Here is an 18,191-nt window from a genome sequence, read left to right as displayed (position 1 = left end):
GGTAGCACAAAGGGCCTCTGCTGGTGGGCCCTGCACCCACTAAACAGCTAGTCTGCGCCGCTTGGTCCTCTGACAAAGGCTGGCCCCCAAATCTGAATCTGAGATGCACCCAGTCTATCATCAGCGGCGTTTCCCATTGGCCTCTACCCAGAAAGATTCCTTTCCCTCCGAAGTATGGGCCACGAGGGGCGTGGACCAGTTCAAGCCAATACCTACAGTGAGATGGAGCAGACGCACTAGTGAGTGCATTTGCCAGCACTCTCCCGCCCAGGCCGTCAAGTCCCCGAGCCAGGGGCTGAGCATCCTGAGCAGGGCCCGGGCTGTGGGCGGTGGGCCTGCTGGCCATCAGGCAACCGTCAGGACTAGAAGCCAGGCCTGATTCCCAGTCCTGCCAGCACCACATACTAATGACTGGCGGGAAGCTCATGGCAGCTCTGCGCTGGTGTCACAGGCACTCTAACAGGCCGTGCTCAGGTCATCAGGAAGGCCACGAGGGACGATGTGAATGCCGGATACTGTGTGCAGCCATAATAACTGTTTCAGTAACAAACCAAAGAGGAGGTAAAACAGTGACAAGTAGCTTGGAATCCAACCTGACGCTTCTGAGAGCCCCCATGTACTGGCTGGGACAAGTTCTGCCCCCAGAAAGAAAGTAACCCCTCTTGGCCTCAGACACCTACCTGTGAGCTGACCCAGAAGAAGGCTGCCCTCCCTCCCGCTCTCTAAGCAGGCAGAGAACTGGGCTGGCCCAGGAAATGTCCACTGAGGCTCCCACAGGCCTCGGGGGCTGGGTCAGCCCCAGAACAGAGATCCCTCTAGCTCAGCGTCTGCAAGTCAGGACCACACGGAGAAAGTGGATTCCCTGCTTCCCCCACTTCTGCTGCCTGAAGCCAACCAAGGTCTGCTCTGGTCTGACCATGTGTGGTCAGTGGGAGTAAGGGGATCAAGTGCCAAAATTGGGATCTGGGGCACAGAAAGGTGCCAGGGACCTTTCAGTTTTGCTGTACACGTTCACATTTAGTGCTTAAAACAACAAAATGTATGATCTTCCAGGACAGTTCTGCAGGTCAAAGGTCCAAAGGGGTTACACGAGGCTAAAACCACGGTGTCTGCAGACCTGCATTTCTTCTGGAGAATCTACGGGGAAACGGTCCTTTGCTTCTGCAGCTTCTAAGGCCACCTGCACTCTTGGCTCCTGGCTCTGTCCAGCAGTCACTTCACTCTGACCCTCGCCTCCTTCTCTGATTGCACCTCTCCTGCCTCCCTCGCGTATATTTAAGGGAATTTGGGATGGCACTGGGCCCACCTGGATACCCAGAGATAACCACACCATCTCTAGGTCCTTACATTCACATCTGCAAAGTCCTCTCATGAAGGGAACAGTCACAGGTTCCAAGGAGCAGGACATGGAGGCCCATTGTTCTGCCTGCCAGATGTGCACCCTTACTATATAAGACGGTGATGGTGATAAGGTTCTGTTCCTTGCTCAGTTTCCTCTCCTTCTGGCACCCCTATTATGCGGGTCTTGTTTTGTTTCGTGTTGTCCCAAAGTTCTCTTAGGCTCTCTTCTTGCTTTTTAATTTTGTTTTTCTAGAAGCTGCTCTGCTTGGGTATTTTTTCCTACCTTGTCTTCTAGCTCACTGATGCAGTCCTCTGATTCTTCTAGTCTACTGTTGATGCTTTCTATTGAGTTCTTTATAACAGTGATGTCATTTTCATTTCTTCTTGGTTCTTCTTCATTTCCTCTTGGTTCTTACACATATTGTTGAATTTGTCTTCCATTCTTTTCATCCACCTTATGACCATTTCTCTGAATTCTTTCTCTGACAGGTTGCTTGCCTCCATTGCCTCCATTTCGTTTACTTCCTTCTCTGGTGATACCTGTTTTTCTTTCATATGCGGGCTGTTTCTTTGTCTCCCCATGATCTCTCTTCTCCGGGTGTCTGGTTATGTAGTTCTCTCTCTCCTTATCCAGGTGAAATCTGACCTTTCCATGAGGGGGTGCAGAGCTCCTCCAAATCCGCTTGCTCACGCTGCTTGGGGACCAGTGTTCCCGTGATCGCAGCTGTTCGCTGGGTGCCGTTGTTGTAGATTCCCAGGATTTTCAGGCTTCCGACAACATCCACTCTCCCCTTCAAGATGGCACGGTCTCCATGTCAGAGCCAGTCGCTTTGGGAGGGATCGCAACAGCAGTGGGGGTCAGGGGAACCCCATCCGGCAGCCCCCCACAGTCCCCTGCTGTCCCTCAACTCACAAACAAATACTCCCCGTACGACTACACACTCTCCCTTCGTTCTCTCACTCACACATTATCTTGCAGTCTGCCTTCCCATCGGCAGCCATCTTCCTTCCCTCCTCCGTAAGGTGCTGTAACTGGCCCAGTGGCATGCAGATAAGCAGAGCTGGGATTCAAGCCCAAGGCTGCTGGGCTCCAAAGCTTTCTTCTCTGAGGCGAAAGACACGAGACTGGCTACAGTGGGAACAGCTCAGAGCCCCTCCACACCAGGATCTGGCATTGGAGTAGGAGGGCACGTTTCTGTCTGGGGGTTCCAAGTCCGCAGACCTGGGTTCTAGGTCCTGTCCTTCCTCCAACTCCCTGGGAGACCAAAGACATCAGGCAAATTCCGTTCACTGCCTTCAGTTTCCTTGTCTCCAAGGTGCTGGGGAGGCTGGAGCAGCTGATCTCAAAGTGCCTTTCAGCGTGGACATTCAGAGGTCCTGTAACTCAGGGCCTGTCAGTGGCCTGGCGCGGAGGTGCTGGGCCTTCGGAGAGAAGCCTCACAAACGGTGCTGCACATCAGCGAGCACAGCTCTTCACCTGTCAGGTTCCTGGGCTCCTAACAAGCCTGTCCCCATCTTGCTGATCCGAGACGGAGGCTCCGGGAGATCACATAACTGCCTCCCCAGGCACCTCCAGGACTTTGCAAGTCGGAGGCAAAAAGAAATGAGAAAGCAGTTCTGCTGCCTGGACCTGAGGTATTTCCTCCCACATCAGTGGTCCCGGGGGCCGCCATCTGTTCTCACCTGTGTGTGATCCCATGTAAATATGAACCACGCAAAGATACATGTTTTCCATTTACGTGACTGTCCTTTATTCTGAGATTATGCTCTATTTTTTGTGTTAAAAAATCTTTTCTTGCCCTCACCAGTTCAGATAGAGTGTTGGCCTGCAGACTGAAGGGTACCAGGTTCGATTCCGTTCCAGGGCATATGCCCGGGTTGTGGGCTCGATCCCCAGTAGGGGGTGTGCAGGAGGCAACCATCAATGATTCTCTCATCATTGTTTCTCTCTCTCCCTCTCCCCTCCTCTCTGAAATCAATAAAAATATGTCTTTTAAAAAATATTTTCTGTTCTGAAGTGCTGGTCATGGTAGATGTAGGGTTTGGGGGGCGCAGTAGGTAGGATTTTTACATGACGACATTAAAAGTCGGCAACTCTATTGCTGGTCCCTAGAATTTGTTTGGAAATACTAGAGGCCTCTGTAACCTCCAAGCCAGGGAGCCACTGAGTACTGTCCCCCTCTCCCCAGGTGGCTCTGAGCACCCCACGTCTCTTCCTTAGGCCTTGGGAGGTCTCCAGGGGTTGGAGAGAGGGGTGCAGAAGCTGCAGCTGAGGTGGTGCAGAAGGGGGGAGTCTGCTCTGTGGGGGAAGGCGGGAGGGGTGCAGACACATCTCCCTGGAATCGGAGGGGCTTCCTGCTGTTCCTGACCAGCTTGGGGATCTTCCTCCTTCCCTCCTCTCCCCTGCTGTGCTGGCACAATGGACAATAGTGGGAAACAGTGGACCAGACCCTGGGGACCTGTAAGCCTGCAGCCACCCCCTCCCACTCCCTCCTGCATCCTTGATCCCTGGCCCTGCAGGCTCCCCACCCCCCAGCTTCCTGTTTGCCCACTCTGTTTGCCCAGCCCCGGGTCAGAGCTGATCGTTGAACTCTAGGTTCCAGATTCCCGCTGGGACCTGTGAGCCTTGGCAAGGCCTGGGCTGGACTGATCAGCCTCCCAGCCCAGCCCCTGCTGGTGGCATAAATAGGCCCCAGGCAAGCTGCTGCTCAGAGCACTCACCCAGGTACATGCCACTGCCTCCTCCAGACCCTCTGGCTCCCCCAGCTCAGAGCTCAGGCTCTGGGATCTTGGCTCCAGGCTCTGCCAGGTGCTGGGCTCTGGATACCTGAGGCTGCTCTGCCTGGAGAGTGGGGCACAGGCCCTCCAGCCACAGGCACCCACTCAGCCAGGCCCCTCTCCTCCTCCAGGTCCCCAAGATGAAGGCTGTGGTGCTCACCTTGGCCCTGCTCTTCCTCACAGGTAAGTGCTCCCAACCTAGACAACCAACATCAGGAGGCCCTCTCCCTCACCCCCGTGGTCTACCCTTCTGGGCAAAGGGAGCAGAATTTCTCTCAAGACCCCTCTCTTCTGCCCCAAGCTGGCCTTTCCACTCAGATCCGGCCCAGAACTGGCCTGACTGAGGTGCCGTCTCTCCACCCCAGGGAGCCAGGCTCAGCATGAAACACAGCAAGAGGAGCCCCCGTCACAATGGGAGCAAGTGAAGGCTTTCGCCCAGATGTATCTGAAATCAGCCAAAGTCAGGGGCAGAGAGTACATAGTCAAGTTTGAAGAGACCGACCTGGCAAAAAAGCTGAAGTAAGGACCCCGTGTGGGCTCTGGGTGGCGCAGGGGCTGCTGGTCCTGAGGGGCGGATGCCAGGCCTGTGGGTAGATGTAGCCACACGGGCTGCATCCCAGCTGCTACCTGATGGGCCCCATACCTGGATGGAGAAACAGCCTCCTAGCGGGAGCGGGGAGGGAGGGGGGGGCGCAGACCCGGGACCCAGGATCGCGTTCTGCCTGCACGAGCAGCAGCTCCCTCCCTTCCTCCAGTCCCTCTTCCTCTCGCCCAGCGGCAGGGAGGGCGGTCTTCGGAGGCAGAGGAGAACGGTCTGGAAGTATAGAGATGAGGCCTTTAAATGGTCTGGCTTTGGGGACAGACAAGGCTGATCACCAAAGCTAGCTCTGTCTCCCACTAGCTCTTCAGTCTGGGCACTGTGGTTGGGGGGGAGGAGAGGAGGGTCCTTGGGCGAGACACTGCCTGGGAGAAGCCAGGCCCAGGCCTGACCCATCGCTCCCCTACAAGCAGGCACAGTTCTGCCCAGACCTCACCACAGGTAAGCTGGGTGCTGGGTCTGCAGCTCCGAGGTGTCCAGGGTGCCTGGGAGGTCCCCCCTGACACCTGCTCCCTCCCTTCCCCCCAGCCTGACAGTCCTTGAAAAATTGGACACCCTGAGCAACAAGGTCGCGGACCTGCAAAAGCAGCTCAACCCGGTGGCCCAGACCATCTGGGACAAACTGAAGAAAGAGGGGGGGATGCTGACCGGGGAGCTGAACAAGGACCTGGCGGAGGTGATGAAGCCCTACCTGGAGGGCATCCAGAAGAAGTGGCAGGAAAGGGTGGAGCTGCTGGGCCAGGCACTGCCGGGGAGCGTGCAGGAGGAGCTGCAGGAGCTGCAGAAGAAGCTGCGCCAGCTGGGCGAGACGGTGCGGGACGGTTCGCGCACGCTGATGGATCGCGCGCGTGGGCAAGTGTTCTCGGAGCGCATGTTCTCTCTGCTCTTGATCCTGCAGTCCTTCGGCGAAGACCTGCACCAGTGCATGGAGCCCGGCGAGGACAAGCTGCGCGAGTGCCTGGAGCCCTACGGGGAGCAGCTGCGCAAGCACCTGCACGAGCACCTGGGGCTGGCGGAGCTGCGGAAGCAGGTGGAGCCCACGCTGCAGCCGCTGTGGGAGAGCCTCCAGGACTTATTCCAGCCTTTCCTGTAAGGCATCGACATCGACGGCATCTCCCAGAGGCTGACCGGCCAGTGAGGCGCCCACTCCCCTCCCCGTCCTCGGTTCCCTTCCCATCGCTCGGTTTCTGAGAATAAACGTTTACAAAGCGGGACGCATGTGTTGGGTTTGATGCTTTTTGGAGCTTCAAGGATGGTTTTGAAACAATTAAAAGGTCCCCCAACTGTTTTCTCTTGGGAGAAGGGACGGGTGCGGGCCTCGGAGCGCGCGGCTGGGAGCCCTGCGGGGCCTGCTCCAGGAGCCGGTGCAGGCGGTAGGCGTCCCCTCCTAAGGAGGACCAAGCAGAAAGGAACCCGGCCAGGCAAAGCAACGGATAATCCAATGCTAAGTGCTTAGGAGCCCAGCGGGATTGCAGCCCGGGTCTGAGGGGCATGGGAGGGGGCTGTTTTGCTGGGAGAAGAGGTCCGGTCCCCAGAGGCCTCCCCTGGGCAGACACAGGGGCATCCCAGGAGGGGAGGGGGAGGCACCTCAGGGAGCACTTGAATCTGGGCAGGCGCAAACCAGGAGCCTGGCCCTTGCTCCTTCCTCCTTTATTAATGAAACAGCGTTGAGCATTTGCCTTTACTGTTTTCACAAGGGCAGCTGCTCTCCCTCATTCCCACTGTGTCCTCAGCTGTGAAGCCAGCCAGGCCTCCTAGGGTGCTCCAAGCCCTGCCACCCCCTCTCTGCCCGCTCTGGCCTGCGTCAGAAAACAACCACGCCTCTGCAGGAAGTTAGCACACGTTTATTTTCCAGATGCTTTCACAGCACCGTCTTACCGCATCCCTCTCAAATCCAGGGCGGACAGCCATTACACCCATGTCCAGAGGAGGGACTGGAGCTTGGAGAGGGGAGGCCCCCGCCCAGGTTGAAGAGAAGGGTGGCAGAGGTTGCCCTTTTCAAACCCATCTGCCTCTGGGCATCCATGGCTATTTAACAAAACACGTGTGTGGCCAGCACTGAGTTTGTCTGGATACACACGTCTGCACGTCCACATGTGTGCAGCCCTATTCACACCAGCCTCTTCACAGCCAGGCGTGCCACCCTCCGTGCATACGCAGGACCCACAGATCTTCAAAGATCTGGGCAGCGCCTTCACTCAGCCTTCCCGCTTCCTCCCCGCAGGGTTTCCCCAGGCCACTGGGCGGTTCCCCTCCTCCATCTCGCTTCTCTTAAGGACTCTCAGATAAAGGACAGGCCTTTTAGTTCCTAACTATCTTGGTTACTAACCACCTCCACCAGCAGCTATCAGCCCAGGTGAGAACATTCCCCACGTGTGGTGCTAGGCTCACAGGCCCAGCTGGACCAGAGATTTCCCAGGCAGCAGATGTCCCCAAGAGGGTCCAGGTGTACAGGCCCTGCCCAGATTGGTCAGGGAGCCCTTCACACCTGGCATAGGAGGGGGAAGGGTTCTTTCTGTGTCTGCTGAGCAGAATGTGGGCGGCTGCCCTGGGCTTGAGGTCTGGCTCCACCATTGGGCAGCGACATGGGAAGGCTGACTGTGACATGGGCAAGCAAGGCCTTCACTTCTCTCAGCCTCATCTTCTTCACTGGAAGAATCGGGGACCGCTCAAGTAGAATGTGGTTCTAGAACTCTCTGATGAGAGCGTCTAAGCCAGGGGTGGGCAAACTTTTTGACTCGAGGGCCACAATGGGTTCTTAAACTGGACCGGAGGGCCGGAACAAAAGCATGGATGGAGTGTTTGTGTGAACTCATATAAATTCAAAGTAAACATCATTACATAAAAGGGTACGGTCTTTTTTTTTTTTTTAGTTTTATTCATTTCAAACGGGCCGGATCCGGCCCGCGGGCCGTAGTTTGCCCACAGCTGGTCTAAGCAAAGCACCATCTGTGGGTGACCTTGGGTTCCTTCTTAGTTCCCAGGACACTGGCCCTCTCCCTCCAATCCTGCTCCCAAGGGAGCAATCAGCTCAAACTGTAGCAACATGATATCCATTTACCTTTGATGTGCCAGATGCTAAGCACGGTCTCATTTCATTCATTCATTCATTCATTCATTCATTCAACAAACCTGCAATGGAGGGGGCATTGTTGTGACCCCTTTACAGATATGGAACCGAGGCTGATATACTTGGTGGACAAGGTCAGAGCCTAGTCGTATCTTACCCAACAGCTCCCCCAGGGGCCTCCTCCCCTCAGGGGTGGCTGAGAGGGCCAGTGGCCCAGGTGGTGCAAGTCAGTAGCTCCATAACAGGGTGAACACACAGTCTCAACTCTGGCGAGGACATACAAGTGCAGGCACAGTGCCTGGCAAGAGCACACATTCAAGGCATGTTGTGCAGCATTTGGCAGTTATTCCAAGTATTGTCAAACTAGCATCCTGTTTGTGCCTCCACACAAACCCATCGAGGCAGGCAGGGTAAGTAGGGTTATTCCCACCTTACAGGTAAGAAACTCAGGCCCAGACACGAAGAGGCGGGAAGGGCACTGGCCCTAGGCCTGCTCGGTCCAGCACCTCCTGCAGAACAGCCTGCCCATGCCCAGCCCAGACATAACATGACACATGTGGAGCACCCCACTCACAGCAGCTTTATTGGGAAGACAGCAAGCCTGGGGCCAGGTCTGGGGGTGGGAGGGGAGGACACTGAGAATGCTTCCCCTTTTGAGCAAACTTCGGGGGCAGCCCTGGAAGCTGCAGGACCCAAGGAGCCGACAGGATGGATGGGCAGGCAGGCGTGGGGCGTTGAGGTCTCAGGTGGCCTAAACAGCCGGAGCCGGGGTGGTCCCGGGGGCAGCCCCAGGGGCCAGGGGCCAGAAGCTGGAGAGATGGTTCGTGAGGGTGCTCCAAAAGCCCGTCAGGGAGTAGAAGCGCTGCTCCATCCAATTGCTGCGTGCAGACAGGAGGGAGAGCATAGGCGTGAGGACAGAGCTCACCGGCTGCAGCGGCCACCATGGGGCCCCATGTCTCCCCACTGCCTCTCCCCACTCAACCTTGCCCAGCGACCCCTCCCCCCCGAGACCTCAGGCAGAGTCCCCAACAGCTCCACCCCAGCAGAAGGTGGTGATGGGACCCTCGCTCAAGTCCCTTGCTTGCCTCTTCAGGCCGGGCAAGCTGGCAGGAGTGACGGCGTGCGGGTGGGGCCTGTCTTTGTATTCTAGGCAGATGCTGCCCCTAGAGTTAGGCAGCCCGGGGGCTCAGAGTGGGCCAAGGAAAGGCCTCTCATTTGGAAAGTCATCGGAGGGTTTATCAGCTTGTGATCTGGGCAGGTCACAGCCTCTCTGAGCCTCGATTTTCTCATCTGTGAAATGGAGAGAAGAGTCCCCTCTGCACAGGCAGTTCTGAGGACTGAGAATGTCTGTGGGGCTTCTGGCAGGGACACCCCAGTGCCGGGCAGCGCAGGCAGAGGGGACGGACAGACTTCTGCTCCTGTGGGGCCCCGGGCTCAGAGCAAGACTGAAACACACACACACCCTGGGCTAAAATGGGGTGTGTGTGTGTGGGGGGGGGGGGGTGTGGGGGAGGGCATCGCAAACTGCCTGCCAGGCTGTTAGAAAAGGACAGGGAACTGAGGCCTTTCTTAAAGCCACGCAGGACAGCCGAAGAAAGGAGGCGGCAGAGAGAGAGAGGGGCCAGGAGGAGAGAGCCTGTCCTGTCTCCTCACGGCCACAGGCCTGTTGCGGAGACCAGGCAGGAGGCTGAGAGCGCAGGTCCCGGGCGGGGCAGCTGGGAGCCGGGCGGGCGTACCTGCCGTTCTCAATCGCCAGTAAATCCTTTACACTGGTCAGGGCTTCCTGGGCTTCCTGCATGTATCCCTTCATGAAATCCAGGAGGGAGGAGTCGTCCGCCTCCTGTGCTCCTGCGAGGACAGCAGCCAAGGGGGTGGATCAGCGCTGGGAGCCCTGCCTCCTGCCCAGGCACCCATCAGCCCCCAGATCACCAAACCACCTTCCAAGGGTCCTCTGGCAGAAACCTGCCCCCACCTCTCCGTTCCCTCCCACCCCCCAGCCCTAGTCCCCACAAGCTGCTTACGGGCAGAGGCCAGGAGCACCAGGAGGGCAGCAAGGAGGAGGGCCCGGGGCTGCATGGCGCCTTTGTCTCTGCAGGGAAGGTCTGGTGAGGGGAGCTCCAGGCCTGCAGGGGTGCACCGAGTTCCAGTGCACCGAGCTGGCTCCTCCCAGGTGGACAGCCTGCTCCCACTGAACACTCAAACACGGGAGGTGAAGTCTTCCCGAAGCAGACACAGCCCCCAGGAGGGAGGCGTAGGGTGGAGCGGAAAACCCACCAGACCCGGAATCAGGACACTGGGTTCTGGTCCATCTCTGCCACCAACACGCTGTGTGACCTCGGGTGGAGCTGCCTGTCCGGGCCTCTGACTTCTGTCAGGGATAGGACTGGGGTGTCCAGTCCCACACATGCGACATGCGGACAAGGAGCGTGTGCAGACCTGGAGGCAGCTCCAGCCCCAGCTCTGGGCTACTTTCTCCGTCGCTTTGGGCAGGTGACCTCCTCTCCATGGGCCCCAGTTTCCCCCAGTGTGCAATCGGAGGGGGGCCTCCATCAAGCCCTAAGTCTTCCTGGGCTCCTCTCAGGCTTTGCTGGCTGACAGGGACCCTCTTCTGCCCGTCTCATCCTGCTCTCCTGTCCACCACCCTCCCCGCCCCCGCCACACCCAGGACATTACCTGGAGCAGCTGCTGCTGGGAAGGAATTGAGCAGGCAGAGCAGAGGGTTCTGACCTGTTTTATACTGTCCCCGGGGCAGTGGGTGCAGAGATTTGGTGACCTGGGCAAAGGTCACCTGCTGACCAGTCTAGACCAGGGCCTCAGGCAGGGTGGCAGATGCAGCCAGGCCTGCTGGGAGAGTTGGGAAATCTCTAGAAGGCTGGGGGTGCCCATGCCACTCTCCTGGTACCCCTATAGCCCAGATAGGTTCAGGAACTGGGGGTGTATGAGTCTGGAAAGACTCCATTCCTTCCTAGCAGCCTGGCTCCCCTGGAAGAGGCTAGTGAGAGCAGAGGGGCTTCAGGACAAGCCAGGGGCCTCTGGGCCCACCTTTGCCCTTCACACTTGGTCCCTCCCTTCCCCGCCCCTAAGCCCTGATAACAGCCCGGACTAGGGGGTGGGGTGGGGGTGAGAGGGCAATGGGCTTGGGAACAACTCAGAGCATTGGGCTGTGGTGTCTGGAGGGGGTCACAGAGGCCTGGGTGAGGCTCATGCGTGGAGGTGACACAGTTGAGTTTACACAGCCCCCTCCCCGGCATCTCCGACTCTGGCTTCAATCCCAGTGCCGCTTACCCAGAAGCCTCCCTGTGCTGGCCCAGGGCAGGGGGTGGTGGGAGGAGGGCCAAGGCCACTCTGGCCTCTGAGCCCAAGGCCTTTGTCCCCCCCCCCTCGCCCCCCCGCTCCTCGCCTTGCTCTCTAGACCCACTGATAACATCCCCGGGAGAGCAGCAGGGCTCCTGGCTGGGCCCTCCCCCTGGGATCAATTCCAGCGCCGAGCACCTCTCACCACAGGTTCCTCAGCTTGGAAATGGCAGCACTGGCTGCTGGGCACCTGGCGGAAAGCAAGGCTGGAGGAGGCCGTCTGGTGGGCGGAGGGCACCGAGACGCTCTGCAGAGTCAGCTGGCTGTCCTGGAGACAGGCGGGCTGGGGGCAGTGTCCCCAGGACCCACAGCGGGAGCCATGGCCTGGATGGCAAGATCTAGCTGCTAAGACTTTGGAGCCAAGAAATCCTAGGTCTCAATGATGCCTCTGGCATTTACTCATATGGCCCAGGACCAGAGGTCTAACATTTCAGAGCCTCAATTTCCTCCTCTGTAAAATGGGGAGAGAACCCTGATATGCCAGCGCTCCAGTGAAGAGTACAGGAGAGGGACAAAGTGCTGACCCACACAGGGGGCCCCTTAATCTCTCTCCCCTCCTCCCAGCGCGTTGCCCTTCCCCTGACACCCCATCGAGAGGCAGGGCTGCTTCCGATGGAGAGACTGGGCTTTTGACAGGCAGCCGTCCCATCAGGAAGAAGTAACCAGCCCCACAGTGGAAATCAGAGCCTGGGAAAGTGGCCTGGCCCTACCCGCAAAATTCTTTACTCATGGCTGAGGCTCGAAATTTTTCTATTAGACACTCATTCCTTTGGCCTAGACCTTGTTTTCTGTCAAAATTTAATTATTCAGATTCCCATGTAGTAGACAAGATTAACCCCATTTTATAGGTAAGAAACCTAAAGGGACGGAGATGTGCCCAAGAGCACAGCCTCTCAGCAGCACTGGGAAACAACCCAGGTCTTCAAACGCCCACACTGGTACCCAACAGCATGGAGGGATGAGCTCCTGGAGGTGTATCAGTCACTCAGGCCTCAATTCATTGCAGGCCTCTTTCTGAGCACAGGTTTTGCTGATGGAGTTGGGGGTGGGGTGAGAGAAAGCTGATTAGACCTAGTCGGTTTGGCTCAGTGGATAGAGAGAGCATCAGCCCCTGGACTGAAGGATCCCAGGTTTGATTCCAGTCAAGGGCACATACCTGGGTTGCAGGCTTGATCCCCAGCCCTGGCCAGGGCACGTGCAGAAGGCAACCAATCCATGTGTCTCTCTCACATCAATGTTTCTCTCTCTGTCTCTCCCCCTCCCTTCCACTCTCTCTAAAAATAAAATAAAATAAGTCAATGGAAAAATATCCTCAGGTGAGAATTAACAAAACAACAACAACAAAAAAGATTTGGGCATTGGGGAAGCAGCAGGCAATTTGCCCACCTCCCTCTTCTGCTCTGGCCTATTCCTCATCCCAAGAGTGAGAGGCACAGCAGAAACCTGAGTCCAGGCCGGGCTGAGGCACACACCTCCGCCAGGGTGTGCTGAGGTGGGATGGCTGCATCCCTCAGCCCTGCTTCCTCCCTCTCTACCTCCACGTGAGGGGTGTGAGGAGTCTGTTCTCTGTCCTGCATGGCAGTGCCTGTTGAGCCCAGGCAGGCGAGAAGCTGTGGGCAGAGCGCCCCAGCAGGTGGTGCCGAGCTGGGTGCAGAAGCAGGTGCGTGGGCCCATGCAGCTGGTCAGCGCATGCCCTGACCCCTGGGACCCATCTCCTCCTAAGGGCTTGGTACCTGTGAGCGCTTGTGCCCGCCTAGCAGCTCAGAGCCTGGGTCTCTGTAGGGAAGGGGCTGTCTCAGTGGGCAGGGCAGGGTCCTATCAGGCCCCGTTCTCCTTTTCCCTCTCCCTCCTTCCTACCTGGCTCCCCTGGATTAAAGAGATTACTTTAGCCTACAGACCAACTCTGGGGAGTACCCAGGGTGTGTGTGTGTGTGTATGTGTGTGGTAGGGACCAGGGAGGAGTGTTGGGCTGACTCTCTCTGCTTCCACTTGTGTCCAGGAGCCCCCGTGATCCTATTCCTGCCACTAGGCTGGCCTGGCAGCCTTGATTCCGCCCGCCAGCAGAGGCCCTGGCTCACCGCCTCTCCACACCGGAAGTCCCTCCTTGTCTCCCCAGATCCTTCCTATTACAACAGAAGAAGACCCCCTTAGTTCTCCCTGAGATAAGGTCAACATGGAGCATCTGTGGGAACACACGTCCATGTGACTAGCCTGTTCCTGGCTGGGCCTGCCCCTCACTGAGCCTGTACCTAACTGGGCCTGGGGGGGTCCCCTCCTGGCTCCTCTCTCTGGGCTGACCCCTGGTTTGACCCCAGTGGGTGGACAGGAGGGTGGCTATCGGTGATGCTAGACTTTCAGCCTGGTCACGTCTGTCTGTTGTACATCAAGGAGACTGAGCTCAGAGAGGAATGAGACTCGCCCAACATCACACAGGCCCTTTGTACCACCAAGGCGGCCATCCCCAGACTCATAGGCCAGGGCCAAAGAGAACCCGACCCGCAGAGGCAGACTCTGTGCTGTCCATCAGCACTTACACCCTCTAAACCCGCCCCCAGCACTAAGACGTTCACAGCCAAAGAAATACGCCCGCAGTGGGCAATACATGCACCATCAATGGTGTGCCACCCACCACATGCCAGGAGGCAGCACGGCCACCCATGTCTGTGGGTGCAGGCACCAGGCTGCGCTAGCCCTTTGCTCCAGGCCGGAGCCGTGTGTCCGCAGACCGCTCATCTGCACGCATGCTCATGTGTGCCTGCGCACGACCTGCAGCCGCCCTCAGGCAGTCACTCAGCACAGACTCCGTGCGGAGACCAGCGAGGAGGTGGGCGCCCTCTGAGCCTGCCACATGCTGCTGCTGGGACTGCAAGTCCAGAGGTCAAACTGCAGCTGAGGTGTCCTTCGTGATTCACTGCCCTCCTCGTGTCTGGGCCGGGGGAGGGGTTGGGACGGGGCGCTGAGCACCCGGCTGGACCGTGCCTGCCTCCGGAGCAGCAGGGGTCAGTCTTTCAGGGGCAACACGGCTGCTGCGTGACTGACCACGCACCAGGCCTTGTTCCCAGCATCACACAGATTTTCTCAGGGAATCCTCAGCCCAAGAGGCAGCTGAGGCTCAGCGCGGGTTAAAAGACTTGCCCAAGTTCACAAAGACACACAGACAGTAAGTGGGGAGCCCAGATGTATAACCAGGGCGTCTGACCCCAGAATCTGAGCCCTTAACAGCTACTGTAGGACAGCCCGGCTGCTCCGGGAGGTGCTCCCTGACGCTGGGGGTGGGGAAGCGTTCACTCACCTTTCAATTGGAGATTACTAATATATGTCACTCATAAGAGACCAATAATTCTTTAAGTTTTCTGAACAAGTTCATTTTTAATGTATATGATTTTTAAAATCTTTTAAGGTCTTTTTCCCCCCCCCCAGAGACATCAGGCCACTCTGGTATGTGAAGAATGGAGGTGGCAGGTCGGGGTGCGCACAGGGGGTCTGGTCTGACGGCAGTTAGCCAGGAGCACGCCGCGCTGTGCCTTGAGCTGCCCTGCTGTCACCCTGCCTTGTAACCCCTGGCGACCTGCAGAGGGCCGAGTCTCACTCTGCCACACTCACTGGAGGGGTGAGCATTCTTTGGTCCAAATCAGGAACACGATGCTTTTACCATCAGCAGCTTGTTAGTGCTTAGTCTGTGCCAGGCACTGTACTGCTGACTTCACAAGACACATCTCGTTTAATATACCCGGCAACCCCATTTTCAAAGAGAACAGGCTCAGCGCTGGGCCAGGTTGAATCACTAGACCAAGGTGACACCGCTCCGCAGCAAGGGACAGGAGGCAAACTCACAGTTAACCCCTCCATGCCGGGGCCTGCCCGAGGCTCTCCAGGCCCGTCCACCTCGGTGCACTTGACCAGGACCCTGGACCTTAGCTCGCTGCCCCGGTCTGTGGCCCTGGGTGTCCCAGTCCAGTGTCTGGTGCTCTGAGATGGAGTCAGATTGGGGTATTGGGAGGTGGGGGTGCTCGCTCTCCCCTGGAGTAGACGGAGGAGGTGTGAACTTTGCCCCCCAAGCCTGGCACTGGCCCAGAGCTGCCAGCTGGGCCTTGGGGACAGCTTCTGGTTGTTGCCCAAGCCCGTCTGCTGTCAGCTTCCACGTCACCTTAGAGTCACAAAAGTCCAAGAGGCCTCCTGGGAATGTGTCACCCTCCAACGTGGAGTCCCACTGGGAGGGGCCGTGGGGGTGTGTGGCCTGGGGGTTTAAATGTCTGGCTGGCCCCGGCTGGTCAGTTCGGATAGGTGAGCCACCCGAGAGCCTGTCTTCTTGCTCCAGTTCCGGGAAGAGTCCAGTGTGGTAGGAGGCTCGGCGGCCTGTGAGCAGCCCAGGATGTCGCTGACCCTGAAGGCTGTGGTGCTGGCACTGGCCCTGGTGGCTGTCACCGGTGAGGAGCAGCTGCCTGTGGATGCGGGGCAGGGTGAAGAGTTGGAGGCCCAGGCAAGGGGACAGTCCAGTGTCTGTCGGCCCCGGCCGGACACGAGGGCTGCCCAGTAGCCACTTGGCTCAGGGAGAGCTGGCGCCTTCACAGCTGCAGCCCACTGGCCTTGGTGCCATGCCATTGCACACGCCCACTGCCGACCGGCTGCAGCGCAGGTGAACGGGGAGGGACAAGGAAGGAGTCTGGTCTCATGAGCTGTTCTGCTTCCTGCCCAGGTACTCAGGCTGAGGTCAGTGCCGACCAGGTGGCCACCGTGGTGTGGAACTACTTCAGGCAGCTGGGCGACAATGCCAAGGAGGCGGTGGAGGATCTCCAGAAGTCTGATCTCCCCCAGCAGCTCAAGTAAGCGGGGCCACACAATGCCTGGGTCAGGGCTGAGCTGGGAGGCAGACCTGCACCACTGCCTGCCACCAGCTCCTTGTGACCCTGAGGTCTCCCGAGCTGGAGTCCACGTATGCAAACAGGCCAGCTGCACGGAGAAAGCCCTCAGGTGTCTTCCTGCTTGAACTTCCAGAGTGTGGCAAATGCCACCGCTCAGCCTGAGGCTCAGGGAGAAGGGGTGGTGGTGGGGGGTCGTCTGCGCTGGGTTTTAACGCAGTCCAAGGGACGGCCGTGGAGTCCGAGGGAGGGCGCTGGGGGCTCTGGGGGTGGGCACATGCAAGGAAACCAGCTCCCGTGCTACTAGAAGACCCTGGAAGAATCCAGAACATAACATCTGAGAGAACGGGGCACCCCCACGGGAAAGACCCTCCAAGGCCGCTCGCACAGGCCGGGAGCGGAAAGCAGTGCGCTCCAGGCACCCGCAGCTGCGACCAGCGGGAAGGGAGATTGAGACACACACTCAGGGCAATAGCCTGGTCTGCCAGGCCTTCGCTCAAGTCAGGACCCACCCAGGGACAGGCCCGGGAAAGCTGGGCGAGGCTGGCACCCCAGCTCCCCGGTCCTAGGCAGGGTGTGTAGGGTGAGCGCCAGGTCGGGAAACAAGGTCGGGGGTGACGCCCAAGGTAACCCCACCCCGCGCCCCTCGGGCAGCTCCCTCTTCCAGGACAGAGCGGACGGCGTGAACGCCTACGCAGAGGAGCTGCGGCAGAAGCTGGTGCCCTTCGCCACGGGGCTGCACGAGCACCTGACCAAGGCCTCGGAGCAGCTGGAGAAGGAGATCCAGGAGCTGAGGGATCTGGGGAAGCAGCTACAGCCGCACGCCCAGGAGGTGAGCCAGTTGATCAACAGCGGAGCACAGGGCCTGCAGGAGAGCCTGGGGCCCTACGCCGACCAGCTGCGCACCCAGGTCCGCACGCAGACCGAGAAGCTCCGGAGCCAGCTGAGCCCCTACGCAGAGCGCATGGAGACGATGCTGCGCGACCAGAAGGACAACCTGCAGGCCTCGCTGGCGCCCGTGGCCGACAAGTTCCAGGGCCTGATCGACCAGAACGTGAAGGAGCTCAAGGGGCACCTCACGCCCTACGCCGACAACCTCAAGGGGCAGATCGACCAGCACGTGGAGGTCCTGCGCCAAAAGCTGGCGCCCTTAGCGGAGGGCGCCGAGGAGAATCTCAACCGCCAGTTGGAGGGCCTGGCCTTGCAGATGAAGAAGAAGGCGGACCAGCTGAAGGAAAAGCTCCAAGCCGACGCGGATCAGCTGGGCCGGAGCCTGACGCCCCTGGCCGAGGACGTGCGCGGCAAGCTGGCTGGCGGCGCTACGGGGCTGCACGAGTCCCTGGCCCAGCTCGGCCGCCAGCTGGACCTGAAGGTGAAGCAGTTCCGCAGCAGCGTGGAGCCCCACGGCGAGGCCTTCAACAAGATCCTGGTGCGGCAGGTGATGGAGCTCAACAAGAAGCTGGACCCGCGCTCGGGGGACGTGCAAGGCCACCTGATCTTTCTGGAGAAGGATCTGAGGGATCAGGTGGACTCCTTCTTCAGCTCCCTGCACAACCTGGGCCTCACTCTCCCAGCGCACACTCCCTCGCTTCCCTTCGTACTGGGTGGGGCGCAAGCAGAGAACAGCCGCTTCTGGTTGTTGCCCAAGCCCGTCTGCTGTCAGCTTCCACGTCACCTTAGAGTCACAAAAGTCCAAGAGGCCTCCTGGGAATGTGTCACCCTCCAACGTGGAGTCCCACTGGGAGGGGCCGTGGGGGTGTGTGGCCTGGGGGTTTAAATGTCTGGCTGGCCCCGGCTGGTCAGTTCGGATAGGTGAGCCACCCGAGAGCCTGTCTTCTTGCTCCAGTTCCGGGAAGAGTCCAGTGTGGTAGGAGGCTCGGCGGCCTGTGAGCAGCCCAGGATGTCGCTGACCCTGAAGGCTGTGGTGCTGGCACTGGCCCTGGTGGCTGTCACCGGTGAGTAGCAGCTGCCTGTGGATGCGGGGCAGGGTGAAGAGTTGGAGGCCCAGGCAAGGGGACAGTCCAGTGCCTGTCGGCCCCGGCCGGACACGAGGGCTGCCCAGTAGCCACTTGGCTCAGGGAGAGCTGGCGCCTTCACAGCTGCAGCCCACTGGCCTTGGTGCCATGCCATTGCACACGCCCACTGCCGACCGGCTGCAGCGCAGGTGAACGGGGAGGGACAAGGAAGGGGT

At 58.9% G+C, this 18,191-nt stretch overlaps 3 protein-coding genes across 3 annotated transcripts in view; 2 read left to right on the top strand and 1 right to left on the bottom strand.

Moving 5' to 3' along the window:
* The first annotated feature begins 4,043 nt into the window (after window positions 1-4,043).
* APOA1 (apolipoprotein A-I) lies at window positions 4,044-5,931 on the top strand. The gene is made up of 5 exons (XM_015562485.1): window positions 4,044-4,150; window positions 4,251-4,302; window positions 4,485-4,638; window positions 5,246-5,789; window positions 5,826-5,931. The coding sequence occupies exons 2-5, from the start codon at window positions 4,260-4,262 to the stop codon at window positions 5,853-5,855; spliced, it is 771 nt and encodes a 256-aa protein (XP_015417971.1). The 5' UTR covers window positions 4,044-4,150; window positions 4,251-4,259; the 3' UTR covers window positions 5,856-5,931.
* Window positions 5,932-8,351: 2,420 nt separating this feature from the next.
* On the bottom strand, window positions 8,352-10,553 carry APOC3 (apolipoprotein C-III). The gene is made up of 4 exons (XM_015562484.1): window positions 10,461-10,553; window positions 9,809-9,876; window positions 9,524-9,635; window positions 8,352-8,665 (listed from the first exon to the last, which is right to left on the bottom strand). The coding sequence occupies exons 2-4, from the start codon at window positions 9,861-9,863 to the stop codon at window positions 8,539-8,541; spliced, it is 294 nt and encodes a 97-aa protein (XP_015417970.1). The 5' UTR covers window positions 9,864-9,876; window positions 10,461-10,553; the 3' UTR covers window positions 8,352-8,538.
* Window positions 10,554-15,328: 4,775 nt separating this feature from the next.
* APOA4 (apolipoprotein A-IV) overlaps window positions 15,329-18,191 on the top strand; it is a 4,658-nt gene continuing 1,795 nt past the window's right edge. The window contains exons 1-4 of the mRNA XM_015562483.1: window positions 15,329-15,568; window positions 15,838-15,964; window positions 16,655-17,587; window positions 17,620-17,638. Coding sequence (XP_015417969.1) covers window positions 15,514-15,568; window positions 15,838-15,964; window positions 16,655-17,587; window positions 17,620-17,638 — 1,134 coding nt within the window. The 5' untranslated portion in view covers window positions 15,329-15,513. The remainder of the gene's footprint in view (window positions 15,569-15,837; window positions 15,965-16,654; window positions 17,588-17,619; window positions 17,639-18,191) is intronic.

Source organism: Myotis davidii, unplaced genomic scaffold (assembly GCF_000327345.1).
Source record: "Myotis davidii unplaced genomic scaffold, ASM32734v1 scaffold97, whole genome shotgun sequence".
Taxonomy (NCBI): Eukaryota; Metazoa; Chordata; class Mammalia; order Chiroptera; family Vespertilionidae; genus Myotis; species Myotis davidii.
This window is presented reverse-complemented; position numbering and strand designations above follow the sequence as displayed.